Source organism: Moschus berezovskii, chromosome 15 (assembly GCF_049115385.1).
Source record: "Moschus berezovskii isolate FMDL1 chromosome 15, NW_MosBer_1.0, whole genome shotgun sequence".
NCBI classification, from domain to species: Eukaryota; Metazoa; Chordata; class Mammalia; order Artiodactyla; family Moschidae; genus Moschus; species Moschus berezovskii.
Window position 1 is genome coordinate 37,358,212 of NC_142474.1, and position 21,112 is coordinate 37,379,323.

The following is a 21,112-nucleotide window of genomic DNA, read 5'->3' on the forward strand; positions in this document are numbered from 1 at the left end:
TGAAATCTAGAAAGCTAGTACTGATGATCCTACTTTGCTGCAGGGCAGCAAAGGAGACACAGACATTTTGGACACAGTAAGGGAAGGAGTGTGAGATGATATGAGAGAATAGCATTGAAACATATACCGTAGGTAAAACAGAGAGCCAGTGGGAGTTCAGTGTATGATGCAGGGAAACCAAAGCTAGTGCTCTGTGACAACCTAGAGGGGTGGGGTGGGGATGGAGGTGGTAGGGGGCGTTCAAGAGGGAAGGAGCCATATGTATGCATGCATGCTGAGTCGCTTCAGTTGTGTCTGACTCTTTGCAACCCTATGGACTATGGCCTGCCAGGCTCCTCTGTCCATGGAGATTCTCCAGGCAAGAATACTGGAGTGCGTTGCCATGCCCTCCTCCAGGGGATCTTCCTGATTCAGGGATTGAACCCACATCTCTTATGTCTCCTGCATTGGCAGGTGAGTTCTTTACCACTAGTGCCTGGGAAGCCCCATGCCAATTCATGTTGATGTATGGCAGAAACCATCACAATATTGTAAAGTAATTATCCTCTATTTTAAAAAATATATAAAATATAAAAAACATTTCTTTAGCACAACTCACAGGAATTGGAAGAAACAGGAAGAAAACATGGTAGGCTGAGAAAGATACAGATGTGTATCATTCACTTCAGTCCTGTAAATACCTTGCTTTGTATAACTGACATCTTTTCAGTGGGGTATTCTTGGGAGATTATGATTAGCAGATAATGAATAGTTTATTTTTAAATAATCTTAAATATGGCCAAAAGGACAGCATGAAAATAGTCCTAGAACTTATGTTAAAATTAACTTTGAGTAATGCTTTTGAGGATTTTATGTCATTTTTTAAATTACTTTTGTGAATTATGGGATATCAAGATGTTGATTTTTAATCTTTTAATTTTTAATGCGAAGTTGATCCTCTGTTCAGATACTGAAGGACACTGGCATTTGCTAAAGTATTAATAAATATTATGATTTCAACCACTATCATTTTTTTATTATTACTTCCAGCTTTTAGTGAATTACAGTTGCAGAAGAAAACCTCTGTGAAGGAAAACTGAGAGCTGGCACCTCATACTTGGGAAGGAGGAAACATATGAAGAACCATCCAAAAGCCTGTAACAAAGGAAAGTAGCCATATTGATCGTAGTGTTGAATTTCAATCCAGTGGGTGACTGTCACCAGGCCTCACAGTTTATAACCTGAAATGGTGTCAAGGGTGGGTACAGGCATAAGGTAGATATTTTGTTAAGTCTTATCTTAATCAAGAAAATCCTCTATTTCAAAATCCTGAACAGAAAAAAATCTTCCAGAATGCAAGGACTGTTTTCCTCTGCTATAGTAGTGACTTTGACAGGTATTCATGGAAAAATATGAAAAGGCATCAGAGAACAGCTGGCATGTGATTGGGAGTAAGGCTGAGGCAGGATCAGGAATAGCCCTTCTGACTCAGCTGGCAGTGTGAGGACTAAATGTGCCACTTTTCTCATATTAACCCCCAAAATGAAACTGCCAACATGGTGTGCACACTGGTGAACATAGCCAGACACTCCGTGGAAGAGACTCCTTTTAGTTCCTGTTTAATTTTAGTCAGATATTAAATATTTATAAACTTTTAACACAAAACAAGTACATGCAAAGTTACAAATATAGAAAATATAAGCACATGCATATTTCAAATATCACTCTGGATTCTTATACAAAACTATTCAGTGCACACTGTGAGGCTAAGGACAACACAGAAGAGTTTCCTTTAAGTATTCAGTACTGGGTTAGCCAAAACGTGCCTTTGTTGTTTAAATAAAAATAAAAGACACATTTTTCATTTTCACCAAGAACTTTACCGAACAACACAGTCACTCTTTTGTTCCACTACCTTCTGCCATTTTTCAGGCAACTTCATGATTCCGTGTTCACAAAACTTTTTATCTTTTTGATCAAAGAACTTTTCCAGATGCACTTTACAATCTTCCAGGGAATGGAAATTTTTTCCATTATGATAGTTTTGTAGACTGAAATAAATAGAAATCCAAAGATGCAATGTCTGAATACAGCAGATGAATCAGAACATCCCAGCCATGCTGGGTCATCAAAGAAATATGTAGTCTTGTGTTATCCTGATGGAAGATTATATGTTTTCTATTGACTATTTCTGGATGCTTTTCATTGAGTGCTGCTTTCAGTTGGTCTAATTAGGAGCAGTACTTGTTGGAATTGATTTCCTGGTTTTCCAGAAGAATCTCATAATAGAGGATTACTTTCCAATCCCACCATACACACATCTTCTTTGGATGAAGACTGGCCTTTGGTGGTGGTGGTTCATTTTGCTCACCCCACAATCTCTTCCATTCTATGTCATTGTTTAGTATCCACTGTTCATCAAAATCTGTTTTTAAAAACAAAGTGTTTTCATTACATTTCAGTAGAGAACTGCATGCGCAAATGTGGTCAAGGTTGGTTGGTTGGTTTTTTTTTTTTTTTGGCTTAACTTATGTGGAACTCAAATATCAAAGTGATTAACATAACTGAAATGGAGCAAATGGTTTTCAAGGTTCTATTTGGATATTTTGAGTATGTCAGCTATCTCCTGTGTTATAACATTGATTGTTTTCAATTTGATCACTATCAACTTCAACTGGTATACAAGACTGTGGAGCATCGTCCAGTAAGAAATCTCCAAACAAAACTTCACAAACTACTTTGACATGTTTGATCAGTTGCAGCACCTTCTCCATACACTGCACAAATATATTTTTGCATTTTGTGTTACCTTTCCTGAAATAATACAGCATGATATGCTGAAAATTTTGCTTCTTTTCTTCCATCTTCAATAGTAAAATGGCTATACAAAAATTCACCAATTTTGGTAAGTTTTTCAAATGCATGCTGATACAAGAGCTGTCACATACAATCTAACAAAATTGTTTTGAATGAAGACAAGTGCTACTAGAGCCATCTTACAGAAAAAAAACCCTAATGAACCTTTTAGCCGACCCAGCATTTATTGTTGCTATTGTTTAGCAGCTCAAGTCTTGTCTGACTCTTTGCAACCCTATGCATGGACTGCACCCTTCCAGGCTCCTCTGTCCATGGGATTTTCCTGGCAAGAATACTGGAGTGGGTTGCCATTTCCTCCTCCAGGGGATTTACCTGACCTAGGGATTAAACCCACGTCTCCTTAGTACCTTACAAAAAGTACCTTACAAAAAGTACCTTACAAAAACAGGTAATGCATTAGATAGTTCAGATGTTAATTGCTCTAACAGAAATTCTTAAGTTTTTCATATGCAATATATGTATTTTTACATAGGATACCACAAAGTGCAAGCCAGTAATAACAGTGCAGAATAATAGTGTCTATCTTCTAGGTGACAATATTGAACAATCCAGGGAATAATTTTACCTTCTTAAATAATGGTAATAGAATTTCTTTTTCCACTCTGAATAGGTCAGATTTCTATCATCTCTAATCTATTTCTTTAAATGCCTCCCTGTTCTTTGATTCAAAAGTCAATTTTATAGAAACTAAGGACCTAATTTTGTTTTTTGACAATTATGAGACAGCAATAAAGAAATGCACATATTTATTTTCTTTTTACACTATTCTCTTCATCACATAACCTATATTCGCTGTTATACTCTTACCAGTCCAACACTAGCACTGGTTCAGGAAAAGATTCAATCAAATGAATATGGAGTTTTTATATCTGCATTCTCTATGTTAAAATCTGGGTTCACCTCAGTTCAGTCACTGTCGTATCTGACTCTTTGCAACACCATGGACTGCAGCACGCCAGGTCCCCCTGTCCATCGCCAACTCCTAGAGTTTTCTCAAGCTCATGTCCATTGGGTCCGTGATGCCATACAGCCATCTCATCCTCTGTCGCCCCTTCTCCTCCTGCCTGCAGTCTTTCCCAGCATCCCTCCTGCCTTCAGTTCTTCCCATTAGTGGCCAAAGTATTGGAGTTTTAGCTTCAGCATCAGTCCTTCCAATGTACATTCAGGACTGATCTCCTTTAGGATGGACTAATTTGATCTCCTTGCAGTCCAACGTACTCTCAAGAGTTTTCTCCAACACTATAGTTCAAAAGCATCAATTCTTCAGCACTCAGCTTTCTTTACAGTCCAACTCTCACATCCCTAAGTAATGTCAAAATCATCCTGGGTTCCGGATAAACAACAGATTTGCTCTCAGTGTCTAGAAGATAGTTTAATTAAGGTACCTTAATTATCTATACTTTGTTACTAAAGAAAGGAATACCACTTGAAGGTGCTTTAAACATACAAAATGGAAGGCTGCCACTAAGGGCACCTCTCCCATATGTTGGAATTTTTTAGTCTCAGAAGCCTTTTGTATTATGCTATGTTCATTCCTTGTGAAAATGTCCTCTGCCCATAAGTCAAAGGTTGCATGAATATCCATTCTTGATGCAATAGCTGGCTGAGTTATCTGCAAATGTAACCTGCAAAATGCAGAATATCCTTTATAGTTCTCTGCAGACACAGGACACATGCTCTCAACCGGGTGGACCCTGGGTCTATGAACTAAGGATTTCCAGTTTTGCTTTTTTGAATGAATATTATGTGGCCTCCTTCCAGACTTGGCAGAAATGCTATTCCCAAAGGGAAATGTAGCCAAGTGTTCTTGAAACAAATGAGAAAATTGCTACAAAATCACTGCTAAGATGGGGCATTAGCATACTGAGCTAATGGGACTTGAATAAACAGCATCTCATGTCTGCTCTTCATTTCCCAGTGCTGTAAGCGCCAAGGGTATTAGCATACAGGTAACAAAGAGAGAAGCAAGAAATGAGACACCACCACTACAGGGCTGCAGGTAGATACTCCCTCCCCCAACCTGGTAAAGATTAAGAAGATAATGAAAACAGGAAGGTTGCCCCTATCCTACTATGAGAAAAATGAGGAAAGAGATGAGGAGGATCACAGGAGGGGAGGAGAAGAGGATCACACTTGCCCCTCTTTGGTAATAAGCCTGGGATTCTCTCTGGTACTGGGTGATGCACATTTGCTCCACCACTCGCTCCATAATCTTGATGTCAGTTTCGGTGAAGTTCTCCCCCTTGGTGGTGGTGGTGACTGTGTGTTGCTTGACTGTGATGTTGACACAGTCGTGCACAAAGTTGTTCTGGTTACTATACTGATCCACTGGCCTGTAGTACACTTGGTTGGGGTAACGGTACATGTTTTCACGATAGTAACGGTCCTCATAGTCATTGCCAAAATGTATAAGAGGCCTGCTCATGGCACTTCCCAGCATGTAGCCACCGAGGCCCCCTACCACTGCTCCAGCTGCAGCAGCTCCTGCCACATGCTTCATGTTGGTTTTTGGCTTACTGGGCTTGTTCCACTGATTGTGGGTACCACCTTGACCCCAGCCTCCACCACCATGTGGCTGTCCCCAGCCACCTCCATGCGGCTGACCCCAGCCACCTCCATGAGGTTGGCCCCAGCCACCTCCATGGGGCTGACCCCAGCCACCCGCTCCCTGAGGTGGATAGCGATTGCCTCCAGGACTGCCCTGTCCCGGGTATCGGCTCCCCCCAGTGTTCCATCCTCCTCCAGGTTTTGGTCGCTTCTTGCAGAGGCCCACGTCACTCCACATGGCCACAAAGAGAACCAGGATCCAACTGCCTATGTGGCTTTTCACCATGATGACTTATCTGTAAAATAAAGAGGGTGTAAGCATCATATGCCCATGCAAAAATCACTTAAAAGTCTGCAGCATAATGAATGACTACATAGCAGTGGCATCAGCTATAAACATTCTAGGTCATAAATGTTCTTCACATTCCATACATCTCACAAAAGTAATTGCACGTAAAGTGTTAACACAACTCTTTCTCCTCTAAGGACAAAGTTGACCTTAAAATAATTCCTGGCTCTGTTTCCTAGTAACTTGATAAGTGTAGAATGCCAGCAACGTTGCTTATGATAAAAATAACCTCTGATTGGTACACAATATCATAAACTGGAAGAAACTATAAATATCTGGTAGGTTTACCATAGCTTTGAACTTCCTTAAAGTAGTGATTCTTGCAACTGGGCTTGTTCTTGTGGGGACCCTAGAAGCTCTGCCTACTGGGTTGTTATAAGGGATATTAATTTCTGGAACCTTCTGAACTCTGACATGGACCCTATGGAAGTGATTCTAATGTCCAGTTGGAAGATCCCAAGGTAGGTGCTGACATCATTAAATAATTTTCTGAATAGCTGGCTCATGTCGTCTTTCCTCATGTGGGAATGTAAGCAGGGAATGAGTCTCTTTTGTTTGCTGCTATCTTCTTAGCGGGCCAAGGCAGAGCCTGGCACAGAGAAGGTACACAATAGATATCTGTTAAATGAAGGAATTAACATCTTCTGAACATAAAAATGCCAACAAGAATTTTCTCAAAGGAATTCTTAATACAATAAGTTTTGGAAACAGGAAACAGGCAAGATTTTGCAAATGCACCTATAAAGTAATTTTTCTTTCTATAGACAGACAATGGGGCTATTCAAAATGGGGTAAGAAAGGCTGTGTTCATAATATTTGCAGTCACTTACTCACTGAATGAGTCTTAGTTCAGCATTTAATGGTTCATGAGTGACTTATTTTCTCTTAATTTTTGGTACAAAAGACACATATCTTACACATAAGGGCAAGCATAGTTTGGGAATAAAGTATCCTGCATGATATCCTATGAACCTTTGTGAATGTACATTCATCAAATTACAGATGAATGAATTGAAGATTCATATCTTTCAGAATGAAGATCTCACTTACCCTGGTTGGTTCCAAGGGCAGAGATTAAAGACGCACAGTAGAATGATCATTAAACACTTTCTACTGTACCCCACATCAAACCACATGTTTCCAAATACCATGTGCCATAAAACCAAAAATGGCATATGCTGTAATGCTGATATTAGTCATCCCCAGCACTTGGACATCTTCAAATAAAAGTGACACCAAATATTATAAAATTATTTTTCATGACCTTCAGAACTAAAGACTAACTTGGATAATATTCAGAGGAAGAATGACTAAACAAATGAATTAACATCCCATTTATGTTTCTACTATCATTATTGAAATGCCTGGGTAAAAATAAAAATACATTTGAAAGTTATAAGGCCAGTTAAACTGCTCAGAATATGTCTACTAGGATTTTTGGAGCCTGTTTTGGGTAAGGGCCAGAGGGACAAGGTCCTGGGATATGCCAAATGGCCTCATTCTTGCACCCGGTCTTTTGTAGGCCTGCTTCCCTGATCTACTCTCTACTTGCTCGTGGGCTCAGCTCTTGGCTTCCATGCAGCTCACAATTTTGCTCAAACACCACAGGGAACTGAACATGAGAACTTTCTGGAAGGCTTGGTGTTTAACATGGAAGATGAAAGCCTAGAAGAACTGAGGTGGCGCCCAGATTTCTGGATTGGACAATTCTGTGGACAGAAGACAGAAGGTGGAGCAGGACCATAGGAAGACAAATGAGGAGTGTGGTTTGACAATGCCATTATCAAGCTACACGTGGGACCAGAGATACCAGTGAGTCTGGTAAGCTTGGTGAGTCTGGAGCTGAGGAATGACCACGGACTGGAGACACAGGCAATAGGACATAAGGCCACAGGCATATGTTGCTGATCACTACTTTAAAATTGAATATTAGAATAAAGTTGGATAATCATAAGCTATATTAAGACAAAATCATTTTAAAATCATTTGAGAACACAAAAGCAACATTTAATTATGAAAATCATAAAAAATTTTTTGAAGTAGAGAATCATTTCTAAGAATAAGAATGCAAAACTTAATGAGGCCTTGGAGAATTTTCTGTTTGTGATAAAATAAGGAAGATCTTGTATTATTTAATCTAAAATCTCTCACTGTACAAGTTATGCTACAAAGATTAGCAAATTCAAGAAACATATCTGTGATTACAGTAAAATTGCTAGGAATGCACATTAGGTTTCTGAATGCCTGGCTGGGTTATGACACTTCATATAAGATGTTTTCAGAGAAAAGTCAGGTTGCAGCCTAATCCTCTAGCACATCAAGATATTAAGTATTTGATAACAGTCAATACCTATCTTTATTATTTGGGCTCCCAAATCACTGCAGATGGTGACTGCAGCTATGAAATTAAAAGACGCTTACTCCTTGGAAGGAAAGTTATGACCAACCTAGATAGCATGTTAAAAAGCAGAGACATTACTTTGTCAACAAATGTCCGTCTAGTCAAGGCTATGGTTTTTCCAGTAGTCATGTATGGATGTGAGAGTTGAACTATAAAGAAAACTGAGCGCTGAAAAATTGATGCTTTTGAACTGTGGTGTTGGAGAAGACCCTTGAGAGTCCCTTGGACTGCAGGGAGATCCAACCAGTCCATCCTAAAGGAGATCAGTCCTGAATATTCATTGGAAGGACTGATGGGGAAGCTGAAACTCCAATACTTTGGCCACCTGATGTGAAGAACTTACTCACCGGAAAAGACCCTGATGCTGGGAAAGATTGAGGGCAGAAGGAGAAGGGGATGACAGAGGATGAGATCGCTGAAAGGCATCACCGACTCAATGGACATGAGTTTGAGTAAGCTCTGGGAGTTGGTGATGGACAGGGAAGCCTGGTGTGCTGCAGTCCATGTGGTCGCAAAGAGCTGGACACAACAGAACGACTCAACTGAACTGAATACCTATCATTAAGAAAAATACTCTTAGCAGACTAGGAATAGGAGGAAACCTGCATAACTTAATAAAGATTATATAACAGAAATGGTAAACATAATTAATAGATAATTTTTAAATGCAGTCCCTTTATGATCAGAAAGAAAACAAGGACATCCCCTGTCACAGGACTGGAGACCCTTCCAGTGCCATTATTGTTATTTTAGTTGCTAAGTTGTGTCCGACTCTTTTATGACCCCATGGACTGTAGCTCTCCATGCTCCTCTGTCCGTGAGATTTGCCAGGCAAGAACACTGGAGTGGGTGGCCATTTCCTTCTCCAAGGTATCTTCCTGACCCAGGAATCAAACCTGCTTCTCCTCATTGATAGGTGGATTCTTTAACACTGAGTCACTTGGGAAGCCCTCTTCCGATGCCATATGCAAGAACAAATACTGGTGTAATAACTGTAAGAAAAGAGCTCCAGCTGTCATTATTTGGAATTAATGTGATCATATACATAGAAAATTTGACATACTTGGCAGAGGTAACAGGAGACTCAACTAGAGTTCAGCAAGGCTATGGATTGGTTCATAAAAATCAACAGCATTTCTCTATACCAGCAATAATTGACTAGAAAAAAATTAATAAATAAGATAGTAATAATTTCAACCCATACTGTAACGTGGGCTTTCCTGATAGTTCAGTTGGTAAAGAAACCACCTACAATGCAGGAGACCCCAGTTTGATTCCTGGGTCGGGAAGACCCACTGGAGAAGGGATAGGCTACCCACTCTAGTATTCTTGGGCTTCCCTTGTGGCTCACTTGGTAAAGAATCTGCCTGCAATGTGGGAGACATGGGTTCGAATCCTGGGTTGGGAAGATCCTCTGGAGGAAGGAAAGGCTACCCACTCCAGTATTCTGGCCTAGAAAATTCCATGGACTGTTTAGTCCATGGGGTCACAAAGAGTCAGATACAACTTTCACTTTCATAATGTAAAGTATCTAGGATTGATTTAATCCAAGAGAAAGTAAGACTAGGGGAAAAAGAAATTGAACACTACTAAAGAACAAAGATGGTAACCCACTCCAGTATTCTTGCCTGGAGAATCCCATGGACGGAGAAGCCTGGTAGGCTACAGTCCACAGGGTTGCAAAGAGTCGGATACGACTGAGCGACGTAACGGAATGGAACGGAAAGAACAAAGAAGATGATCTGTAAAAATGGAAAGGTCTCAGTTGCAACCACCTAGTATTATAAAGATGTCAATTTCCTACAAATGAACTTATAATATGTATAATAATGACAATCAAAATTCTAGCTGGATTTTTTGAGGAATTCAATAAAGGATGAAGAAATGTCCACAAATAACAAACTCAACCTTAAAAAGGAAATGAGGTGAGAACCTACTGTTATCAAACACTAAATCCTAGTGTAAAGTCATAGTAATAAATATGGTAACAACCTAGAAATGAACATATAGATCAAAGGAAGCAGAATAACAAGTTCAGAGATAAACCCACATACATTGACTTTAGTACAAACTGGATAAATGATAAATTGACAAAACAAATCAATGAGAAAGGAAGGTTTATTTAGCAGAGACTTCTGGGAAACTGAAGGAAAATAAAACTAGGACCTTAATGCCACATGCAAAAGCAGGCTCTAAATGGATTAGAGACCTAACTGTGAAAGTTAAAAATTTTATGAATTAAAAAACTGTGTGGGGATTCCCAGAGATGTTTTGCAAGACTGATGGCCCAAGACTCATTGCCTCTCCCTCACTATTCTGCCTTTTAACTTTATTTCCTCACTTCCCCTCATTTCTGTTCTATAAAGAACTTGGCATCCAGAACCCAAGAAGATGGTTATTTTGAGATGTTAGTCTGCCATCTTCTTGGTCAGCCAGCTTACCAAATAAAGTCACATTCTTTCCCTCAACATCTCATCTCTGATTCACTGGCCTGTTGTTCACTCAATAGTGCAAGCCTGAATTCGGTAACAAATTTGACTTGCTACTTGTGTTTAGCCAGCTCCATTAGGGAATATTAGGGCAAGGCTCTAGCAGCTGCTGGGACCATTTGTGCTGAGGATCTCTCCTTCAAGATTCCCTGAAGTGGCATCAGTGGCCCCAGGGCATGGCAGTTGAAGCAAAGAATCAACAAACTTCTACAAGTCGACAGACTCAATTTCACGGCATTAGTTTTCTTCATTCGATAGCTGGCTCATTTGTTTGTGGTTTTGTGTGCCCTTTTCTATTATGAGTTGACAAACTTGATTTTGTAGGGTAAGTTGCTCTGGTGTGCACACTGGGAACATCAGTTCAGTTCAGTCGCTCAGTCGTGTCTGACTCTTTGCGACCCCATGAATCACAGCACGCCAGGCTTCCCTGTCCATCACCAACTCCCGGAGTTCACTCAAACTCATGTCCATAGAGTCGGTGATGCCATCCAGCCATCTCATTCTCTGTCCCAGCATCAGAGTCTTTTCCAGTGAGTCAACTTGTCACATGAGGTGGCCAAAGTATTGGAGTTTCAGCTTCAGCATCAGTCCTTCCAATGAACACCCAGGATTGATCCCCTTTAGAATGGACTGGTTGGATCTCCTTGCAGTCCAAGGGACTCTCAAGAGTCTTCTCCAGCACCACAGTTCAAAAGCATCAATTCTTCGGTGATCAGCTTTCTTCACAGTCCAACTCTCAGATCCATACATGACCACTGGAAAAACCATAGCCTTTTCCCTATAAATTTGGGCTTTTCCTTTACAGGACAAGCCAATTTGGTTGGGGTACCCTGTTGGAGATGGGAATTGTTGTTGGAGTCTACCTGAGTTGGAACCAGTTTACTGGGGAATTAGTTCTTGTGGGGGTAAGCCTACCCGAGTTGTGTGCTTGTTTTGTGCTATGTCATTTCAGTCGTGTCCTACTCTTCATGACCTTATGAATTGTAGCCTGAGTCTCCTCTAGCCATGGGATTCTCCAGGCAAGAATAATAGAGTATACTGGAGTATAAGAATACTGGAGTATATCCAAGGGCATGGCAGTATTCTTGCCTGGAGAATCCCATGGACAGAGGAGCCAGGTGGGACACAGTCCAAAGAGTTGCAAAGAGCCAGACACAACTGAAGTGGCTTAGAATGCATGCCTCCAGAGGGAGGGCACAAAACAAGCACACAGTTGGAATTAGTTCATTTGTTTTGTAGGGTAAATTTATTTACATGAGCTGGGAACTGGTTCGTCTATGTATTGGTGCTGGAATTTGTGTCATTTATGTTGGAATTTGCCTATTTTTGTGTGTGTTTTGGTGTTATGAACCTTATAAAAATGGGAAATATTTCATCTATCCTGAAGAAAAGTTTTGGGGGACATATATTAGACATGTTAAGATCAGAAGAGCAATGGGCCCTGAATGGCTCACAATTACACATTCTTGCAATTAGAAGTGTTTTGCAAAAGAGAGGAACAATTTGATAATAAATGAAGAGGCTTGGGGACTCCCTTGGACTTGAGGCATCTGATTCTAATTTCCCTACAGGAGTCCTGGGTAACGTTAACATTGGAGAGCTTCAGCTTCAGCTTGGGGAGCACCCCCTGTGAAGGAAAACTCCATTTATAAAGCATTTTGGACAAAGGTCACAGGTCTAATGAAACTGGGAAGTCATGTTAATGTGACTCTCTAGCAGGCTAAATTTTGGTTTATTCTGGTTACTTTGGTAACACACAGACATCTGATACTAATTGTTTGAGCTAAAAGGAGAAGTACTTCCTTTAAGGTCTCCACCCTCCTCACTCTCCCTCATTGCTTTCTCCTCAAACCCTCTGCAAACAGACTAACAGCTATGGAACTCTAGCTAGGGTTATTCTCTGGGGTGTTCTGAAGGCCTAATAGCCGACTATGCCCCAATAGCTGCCACCCAAGCAGGTCAGGGCTTTCCTTTCCTCCTTCTCCCTTAGGCTGAGTACCAGGCCAATTAATATTGTGAGGGTATGGGTCAGGCACTTAAAAGCCATTAAGGTGCCTGTCACTTGAAGTCTCTTATGACAGGATAAGTGGGTAACAGAATGGACCAGACCATTAGAGCATCTGACTCTGAAGGAGGACACAGACAGACCAGGCTCCATCTTGAAAGCAGGACTCCATGTTGGGCCAGACTGCAGGCTTTGAGCTATATGCCCAGTATCTATGGAAATGACATACCAACTGGAAAACCAGACCCCCCAGATGGAAGAGCCTCAGGGCTCATACCTAGACTCTCAGTAGCCTAAAAGAATACCCTAATTATCTGTGTAACTGAATAGAATCATAAATTTTATTATGGTTATTGGGGTATGACCACAGGCCTACTGATAATTGTCCACTGTTAACTACCTAGGCTTAAGGAATATGAATCACTGGTTAACTTTGCATCTTTCTTTTCCTTTGTTCAATCTAGTTTCAGGGAATTTGGGGAGGTGGGTTTGGGCACGTACACTTAGGATATATAAGGTTTTCACAAAAACTGGTCGGGGTCCTTGGCTAAGAGGAGACTCTGCCTTGGGCCCGCCAGTGTAATAAACTGCACTCCACTATCTGCATTGTCCTTCTGAGTGAGTTTGTTTCCCGGAACTTGTGGCTACAACAACTCCAGCAAGACAACTTCTGTGCACTGTGAAGCGCTCAGTGGTTCAAGCGAAACACTGACCCATTCCCCCTGGCCACGACTTTCCTGGTAGGACTTTGAGGCGGATTCCTCAGCCTATCTTTCACCTCTTTCCCCCCTCAGTCCAGACTGATTTACAGGAGCCTAAATTGTTGCCTCTGTGTTTTCCCAAGAGCTCAGCTAAATGAGAAAAGGTAAAACTTTCCAACATAGGTAAATGGGTATGTCAATCCTTCAGTATCATTCAAAAAAGAAAAACAAAACTGTCTGTGTTTTACAAATGTAGTCTTTACAGCACCAGAAGTGTGGTTAGAAAAATAATCATAATCCCATCAATCCTTTTACTACTCCCCAGACCTTCCCTGGTTATCTTAAGAGGCCTGATCCCAAGGAAAGGCAATGCCAAAGAATGCTCAAACTACCACACAATTGCACTCATCTCACATGCTAGAAAAGTCATGCTCAAAATTCTCAAAGCCAGGCTTCAGCAATATGTGAACCGTGAACTTCCAGATGTTCAAGCTGGTTTTAGAAGAGGCAGAGGAACCAGAGATCAAATTGCTAACATCCGATGGATCATAGAAAAAGCAATGAGTTCCAGAAAAACATCTATTTCTGCTTTATTGACTACGTCAAAGTCTTTGACTGTGTGGATCACAATAAACTGTGGAACATTCTGAAAGAGATGGGAATACCAGACCACCTGACCTGCCGTTTGAGAAACCTATATGCACCTCAGGAAGCAACAGTTAGAACTGGACATGGAACAACAGACTGGTTCCAAATAGGAAAAGGAGTACGTCAAGGCTGTATATTGTCACCCTGCTTATTTAACTTATACGCAGAGTACATCATGAGGAACGCTGGGTTGGAAGAAGCATAAGCTGGAATCAAGATTGCCGGGAGAAATATCAATAACCTCAGATATGCAGATGACATCACCCTTATGGCAGAAAATGAAGAGGAACTAAAAAGCCTCTTGATGAAGGTGAAACAGGAGAGTGAAAAAGTTGGCTTGAAGCTCAACATTCAGAAAACGAAGATCATGGCATCTGGTCCCATCACTTCATGGGAAATAGATGGGGAAACAGTGGAAACAGTGTCAGACTTTATTTTTCTGGGCTCCAAAAACACTGCAGATGGTTATGGCAGCCATGAAATTAAAAGATGCTTACTCCTTGGAAGGAAAGTTATGACCAACCTAGATAGCATATTAAAAAGCAGAGACATTATTTTGCCAACAAAGGTTCGTCTAGTCAAGGCTATGGTTTTTCCCGTGGTCATGTATGGATGTGAGAGTTGGACTGTGAAGAAAACTGAGCGCCGAAGAATTGATGCTTTTGAACTGTGGTGTTGGAGAAGACTCTTGAGAGTCCCTTGGACTGCACGGAGATCCAACCAGTCCATCCTAAAGGGGATCAGTCCTCGGTGTTAATTGGAAGGACTGATGCTGAAGCTGAAACTCCAATACTTTGGCCAACTCATGAGAAGAGCTGACTCACTGGAAAAGATTCTGATGCTGGGAGGGATTAGGGGGCAGGAGGAGAAGGGGACGACAGAGGATGAGATGTATATGAGTTTGGGTGAAGTCCGGGATTTGGTGATGGACAGGGAGGCCTGGCGTGCTGCGATTCGTGGGGTTGCAAAGACACGACTGAGTGACTGAACTGAACTGAACTGAAGTATTAAACAAAGGGTTAACAAAGTCATTTTAGGAAAAACTTGCCTGTATCTCTGAGATGCAAATGTCTTTGAGACTCAAATGTCTTCTCAGGAACTCTCATTATGCTGTCTTTTTAAAATGCAAATTTTAGAGAAGGTAAAGTAATTTAGAAGTTGGCTTGGCCAAGATAATTAGAATTCCTAAGTGCTTTTTCTGCAAATATTTAACTAGCTAGCCAATTGAACTTGACTTATTCTATCTATGAGAAACCCAATTTTAATTCAATCTGGTAAGTAAACTGATGGGTTTTACATTGCCTGACTCAGGACTGCAATCTTGAAATAAGAATCGAGGCCTCTCTGTTTGTGTGTTTGTATGTATCTTTGCCTTTGGATAACATTGCTGCAGTTGATTTGTAAAAGAGGTCTATTTAATTGGTTTAAATAAAAGTAAGTGCTTACAAACCAAACAATTCTAAACACAATTAAGCTAAATGAGCTCCAGGTTCACGTGAACTTGGAAATATTTAGTATTAAATTATACCTGGTATTAACGGTTGTTTGTTGATACAATTTGTCAGGAAGGAAAGGGACATGATGTGAAGAAACTTTTAAGGAAAGAAAATGCAAATGAAGATAAGAGCTTTGAGTGAACTTTCAGAAATAATTATATTTTAGGATATCTCCAGATATTCAACAACTTGATAGTTAAAATTGTGCTAAAATAAGTTAAGTGATGGAAAGTTCATGAAACACGGACCCTGAAAAAGTAGTTTTGTACATGATCAGGACTAAGTTTAAAACAAATTTAATTGAATAAATGAATCTTGAAAGTAACCTGGTACAAAACAAATTTGGCTTTCCTCTCCTTTGATAACAGATTATAAGTATTTTTACCTTTTAAATAATCTGTTCTATATTTGCCTTTGAAACCTTTTACTGTCATTTTGACTAAGTAAATAACAATTGTTTCACAGTGACCTATGATCCTGTTGTGTTTTAAAACATTGTTTCTTAATGCTGTTTTGACAAGACTTCCCAAATCAAATTACAATAAAGTTCCTTTGATCTTTAGCTAACTTTGGGGTGCTTCAAAGGGCCCCTGAGACACAGCAAAGGGAGATATTAAACTAACTAGATTCACTTTGTTAGGTAAGTAGAACAGGGAAAAGGAGTCCAAAATGGCGGTGGCCAAAAGACAAGGAAGGGAAAAGCCCGCGAAAATAGAACAAAGGGAGGTCCGAGGACCGGAGTGAAGACTGCAGGTAGAACAGCACTCCTGACTAAGCCCAATTTGCATAGGGCAGGCCCAGGGGGAAGAAAACATATAAAAGGAGGAGCCAAGCACTTGTTCTCTCTCTCTTTCTCTCTCCCCCTCTCCTGCCTGTGTACGCTCTTTCTCTCTTTCTCTCTCCCACATGTGTATGCTCTTTCTCTCTCTCTCCCACGTGCATGCGCTCTTTCTCCCCCCCCACCCCCTCCCCGCACACGCTGGTGCACTCCTCCACTCTCTTCTCTTCTTCGAGGATGGATTCTCCTGCTATCTTCTAAATAAAATAGAGCTGATTTGTTTAAGAGTTATGACACGGTTTGTTCAAGACCCGAGAGCTGTGATGCACCGAGGACTTTAATGTCCATCACCCCAAATCATTGTTGTGATGAGACAAGAACCGAGGAACATACACTAGCCTGACATCTATGGTGCCGTGACTCGGATTTAACCTGATTGAAACAACCTCTGCGTGGAAGCGGCCTAGCACAGCAGGAGCCAACTCAGTGAAGCTCCCACGGTAGAAGCGGCACATGAAGAAAAGCCAGCACAGGGGAAGGCCCATCGTGCTGAAAACCGGGACAGCAAAAAACAAACTCAGCAGAAAGCTCACATGGCCCAGTCACAGATTCCAGAAGACCTCTGGTTAAGGTAGGAGATCCTCGCTCCTATGGCTGGAGGGACATATGCCTCATGAAATCTTAATTCCTTTACAGTCTCTCGTTTCTTGTTTCCTCAGACCCCCACGAATAGGCGGGCAGCAGTGGGTGCAATTGAGGGACTCTGGAGAGGCTACCCTTTGGTATGTCCCAAAGGCACTATCTGCTGGGCCCCAGTAGCTGTTACCCAAGCCGGTGGGGGTTCTTCTGCCCTTACTCTTCTCTGTGCCAAGAATCAGGCTAATGAAAACTGTGAGCACTGGTCAGATACATAGCAAATTTCCCGGTTGGCTATGAAGGGGATTCCTTGGCATGTTTTTCCCACTGTGTTTTCCTCCTGTCCTCAGCTCTCCTTCCCGGGACTTAAGCCCAACCAAAACCCAGGATGCCTGACTTCAGGACCTAATGAAGCTTAGGGTCTGATGTCTCATTGCAAAAATTCAGTGAGAGATAAAGCGATAAAGTCATGATAAAGTTAGACATGCTAGTAAAGTCATGCTCAAAATTCTCCAAGCCAGGCTTCAGCAATATGTGAACCGTGAACTTCCAGATGTTCAAGCAGGTTTTAGAAAAGGCAGAGGCACCAGAGATCAAATTGCCAACATCCGCTGGATCATGGAGAAAGCAAGAGAGTTCCAGAAAAACATCTATTTCTGCTTCATTGACTATGCCAAAGCCTTTGACTGTGTGGATCACAATAAACTGTGGAACATTCTGAAATAGATGGGAATACCAGACCACCTGACCTGCCTCTTGAGAAACCTATATGCAGCTCAGGAAGGAACAGTTAGAAATGGACATGGAACAACAGACTGGCTCCAAATAGGAAAAGGAGTACGTCAAGGTTGTATATTGTCATCCTACTTATTTAATGTCTATGCAGAGTACATCATGAGGAACACTGGGCTGGAAGAAGCACAAGCTGGAATCAAGATTGCCGGGAGAAATATCAATAACCTCAGATATGCAGATGACACCACCCTTATGGCAGAAAGTGAAGAGGAACTAAAAAGCCTCTTGATGAAAGTGAAAGAGGAGAGTGAAAAGGTTGGCTTGAAGCTCAACATTCAGAAAACTAAGATCATGGCAACTGGTCCCATCACTTCATGGGAAATAGATGGAAAAACAGTGGAAACAGTGTCAGACTTTATTTTGGGGGGCTCCAAAATCACTGTGGATGCTGATTGCAGCCATGAAATTAAAAGACGCTTACTCCTTGGAAGGAAAGTTATGACCAACCTAGATAGTATATTAAAAAGCAGAGACATTATTTTGCCAACAAAGGTCCGTCTAGTCAAGGCTATGGTTTTTCCCGTGGTCATATATGGATGTGAGAGTTGGACTGTGAAGAAAGCTGAGCGCCGAAGAATTGATGCTTTTGAACTGTGGTGCTGGGGAAGACTCTTGAGAGTCCCATGGACTGCAAGGAGATCCAACCAGTCCATTCTAAAGGAGATCAATCCTGGGTGTTCATTGGAAGGACTGATGCTAAAGCTGAAACTACAATACTTTGGCCACCTCATGCGAAGAGTTCACTCACTGGAAAAGACTCTGATGCTGGGAAGGATTGGGGGCGGGAGGAGAAGGGGATGACAGAGAATGAGATGGCTGGATGGCATCACCGACTTGATGGACATGAGTTTGAGTGAACTCCGGGAGTTGGTGATGGACAGGGAGGCCTGGCGTGCTGTGATTCATGGGGTTGCAAAGAGTCGGACAGGACTGAGTGACTGAACTGAAGTTTTGAGAGAGGGGTTAATTCATATGCTAATGAATGGGAGGATCTTCCCAGCCATTGGGGAACCACCCACTCCTCCCTCTGTCTTTTGACAGTGCCTTAGAGCTGTCTGGCCACCTCTGGGTGTGTCTGCTGCCTTACAGATTGGGGATTAAGGTTTATTTGAATTTGACTTCTCATGTTGGACCCAATTGATTTTTAATAGGTTTACGTTATGCCCTTGTGCTATGTCATTATTTCAATGATGGTGCTCTGCCCACTTCCCTCCTGTTTCATGCTCCTTTCTTCAGCCCCATCTGGGCCCACAGTGTTGCCTCTACAATCTTCTGGAGGGACAACCAGAAAATAGCTGGCCTTGGGAGGGAAATACTGTATAATATCCAACCCCCTAATCCTACCCAGTACTGGTCACACTGGAGATCTTGGGGATGCCCAAACTCCAGTCCAGGGATCCCAGGAGGTCATCATGCCTTGACCTGCCTAGGGATCTGGTCCTCGAACTGTTGTCATGCCTCAACCTGCTCGGGGATCCTCCAGTCCCAGGGGTCCCAGGAGGTCGTCACGCCTCAACCTGCCCAGGGACCCAATTCTCGGGAGGCCGTCATGCCTCGACCTGCCCGGGGATTCGATCTCCAGGAGGCTGTCACGCCTCAGCCTGCCTGGGGATCTGCATCCTGACCTGGGGACGCCTGGCTCTCAGGTTGCAACAGTACTAGGTAGGATGAGCTTACATCATGATATCTATTCCCATCCACAGTGGACAAACCAACAATGAGTTAAGATTGCTACTGCTACTGCTAAGTTGCTTCAGTCATGTCCAACTCTGTGCGACCCCACAGAGGGCAGCCCACCAGGCACTCCCGTCCCTGGGATTCTCCAGGCAAGAACACTGGAGTGGGTTGCCATTTCCTCCTCCAATGCATGAAAGTGAAAAGTGAAAGTTGCTCAGTTATGTCCAACTCTTAGCGACCCCATGGACTGCAGACCACCAGGCTCCTCTTTCCATGGGGTTTTCCAGGCAAGAATACTCGAGTGGGGTGCCATTGCCTTCTACAACCGCTTAATTCTACCCAGCACTGGTCATACTGGGGACCTTGGGGACGCCCAAACTCCAGTCCGGGGGTCCCAGGAGGTCATCACGCCTTGACCTGCCTAGGGATCTGGTCCTCAAAAGGTTTTCACACCTCAACCTGCTCGGGGATCCTCCAGTCCTGGGGGTCCCAGGAGGTCGTCACACCTTGACCTGCCCAGGGACCCAATTCTCGGGAGGCCGTCATGCCTCGACCTGCTCGGGGATTCTATCTCCAGGAGGCTGTCACACCTCAGCCTGCCTGGGGATCTGCAAACTGACCTGGGGACGCCTGGCTCTCAGGTTGCAACAGTACTGGGTAGGATAAGTTTCAGAAAGACTCACCCCTAAGGAAGTCCACCCATGGAAACAGAAGGAAGCCTATTACTTGTGGGCCTGTGCCCAGTCTCAGTAATAACTCAAGAGCCCAATGAGAACCCCACTGCCTTTCTGGAAAGGCTAAAAGATGCCCTCCAAAAGTTTACCAACCTGGACTTAGACTCTTACGAGGGACAGGTGATTTTAAAGGACAAATTCCTGTCCCAGTGTGCATCAGATATCAGAATTAAGTTACAGGCATCAGGACCCTGCTGCCTCTTTAGATGAGATGATCCAGACAGCCACCAATACCTTTTATAACAGAGAACAGGAGAAGGAGGCCAAGGCCCAGGAGAGGGAGAGAAGGAAAGAGACAAGGCATGCCTAGGTGTTGGCTGCCCTCCAGAGAAGCCCTATGGCAAACCCCAAGTCCTTGAAGGACAAGACACAAGATAAATGCCTAATCTGTAGACAGGCGGGGCATTGGGCCAAAGAGTGTCCAAACCGTGACAAGTCTCCTAAAACGGCTTGCCACAAATGCCATCCACTGGGACATTGGGCGGCACTCTGCCTTGGGGACCCAAGAGCCTCAAGGTCAAGCACCAAGCCTACCCTCACGATGGTTCAAGAGGACTTAAGTGGCCCGCTCCAGCCAGCCCACCTGTCACAGATAACCATCATGGGGCTGGAGTCAAGGGTACAACTGGATGTGGCAGGTAGGTCCGAGAATTTCTCGGTTGACACGGGGGCTACCTATTCTGTCTTGATCTCCTACTCCGGAGCCTTCTCCTCCCAAACCTGTACCATTTTGGGTGCTACAGGAAAAGCAACTACTAAAAGATTCACCCGAGCACTTCTTTGTTGCTGGGATGGACAAATATTTTCCCACCAGTTTCTGGTGGTCCCTGAGTGTCCTACTCCCTTACTGGGAAGAGACATACTCACTAAACTGGGGACCACCCTTGTGATGGGACGCTTTTCAGCCCCTAGAGCCCTGCAGCTCCTGGTTACTACTGAAGAACTCATTACACCTTCTCCAATAGAGAGAGTCCAAAAACTATGGGAGGACAAAATTAAC

The 21,112-nt window shown here is 42.6% G+C and overlaps 1 protein-coding gene across 1 annotated transcript in view; it reads right to left on the reverse strand.

Annotated features, from left to right (window-relative positions):
- Positions 1-1,572: 1,572 nt before the first annotated feature.
- The window catches only part of PRNP (prion protein (Kanno blood group)), a 34,290-nt gene continuing 14,750 nt past the window's right edge, over positions 1,573-21,112 (reverse strand). Inside the window, exon 3 of the mRNA XM_055431882.2 lies at positions 1,573-5,699. Within this exon, the coding sequence (XP_055287857.1) occupies positions 4,919-5,689 (771 nt within the window). The 5' untranslated portion in view covers positions 5,690-5,699 and the 3' untranslated portion in view covers positions 1,573-4,918. The remainder of the gene's footprint in view (positions 5,700-21,112) is intronic.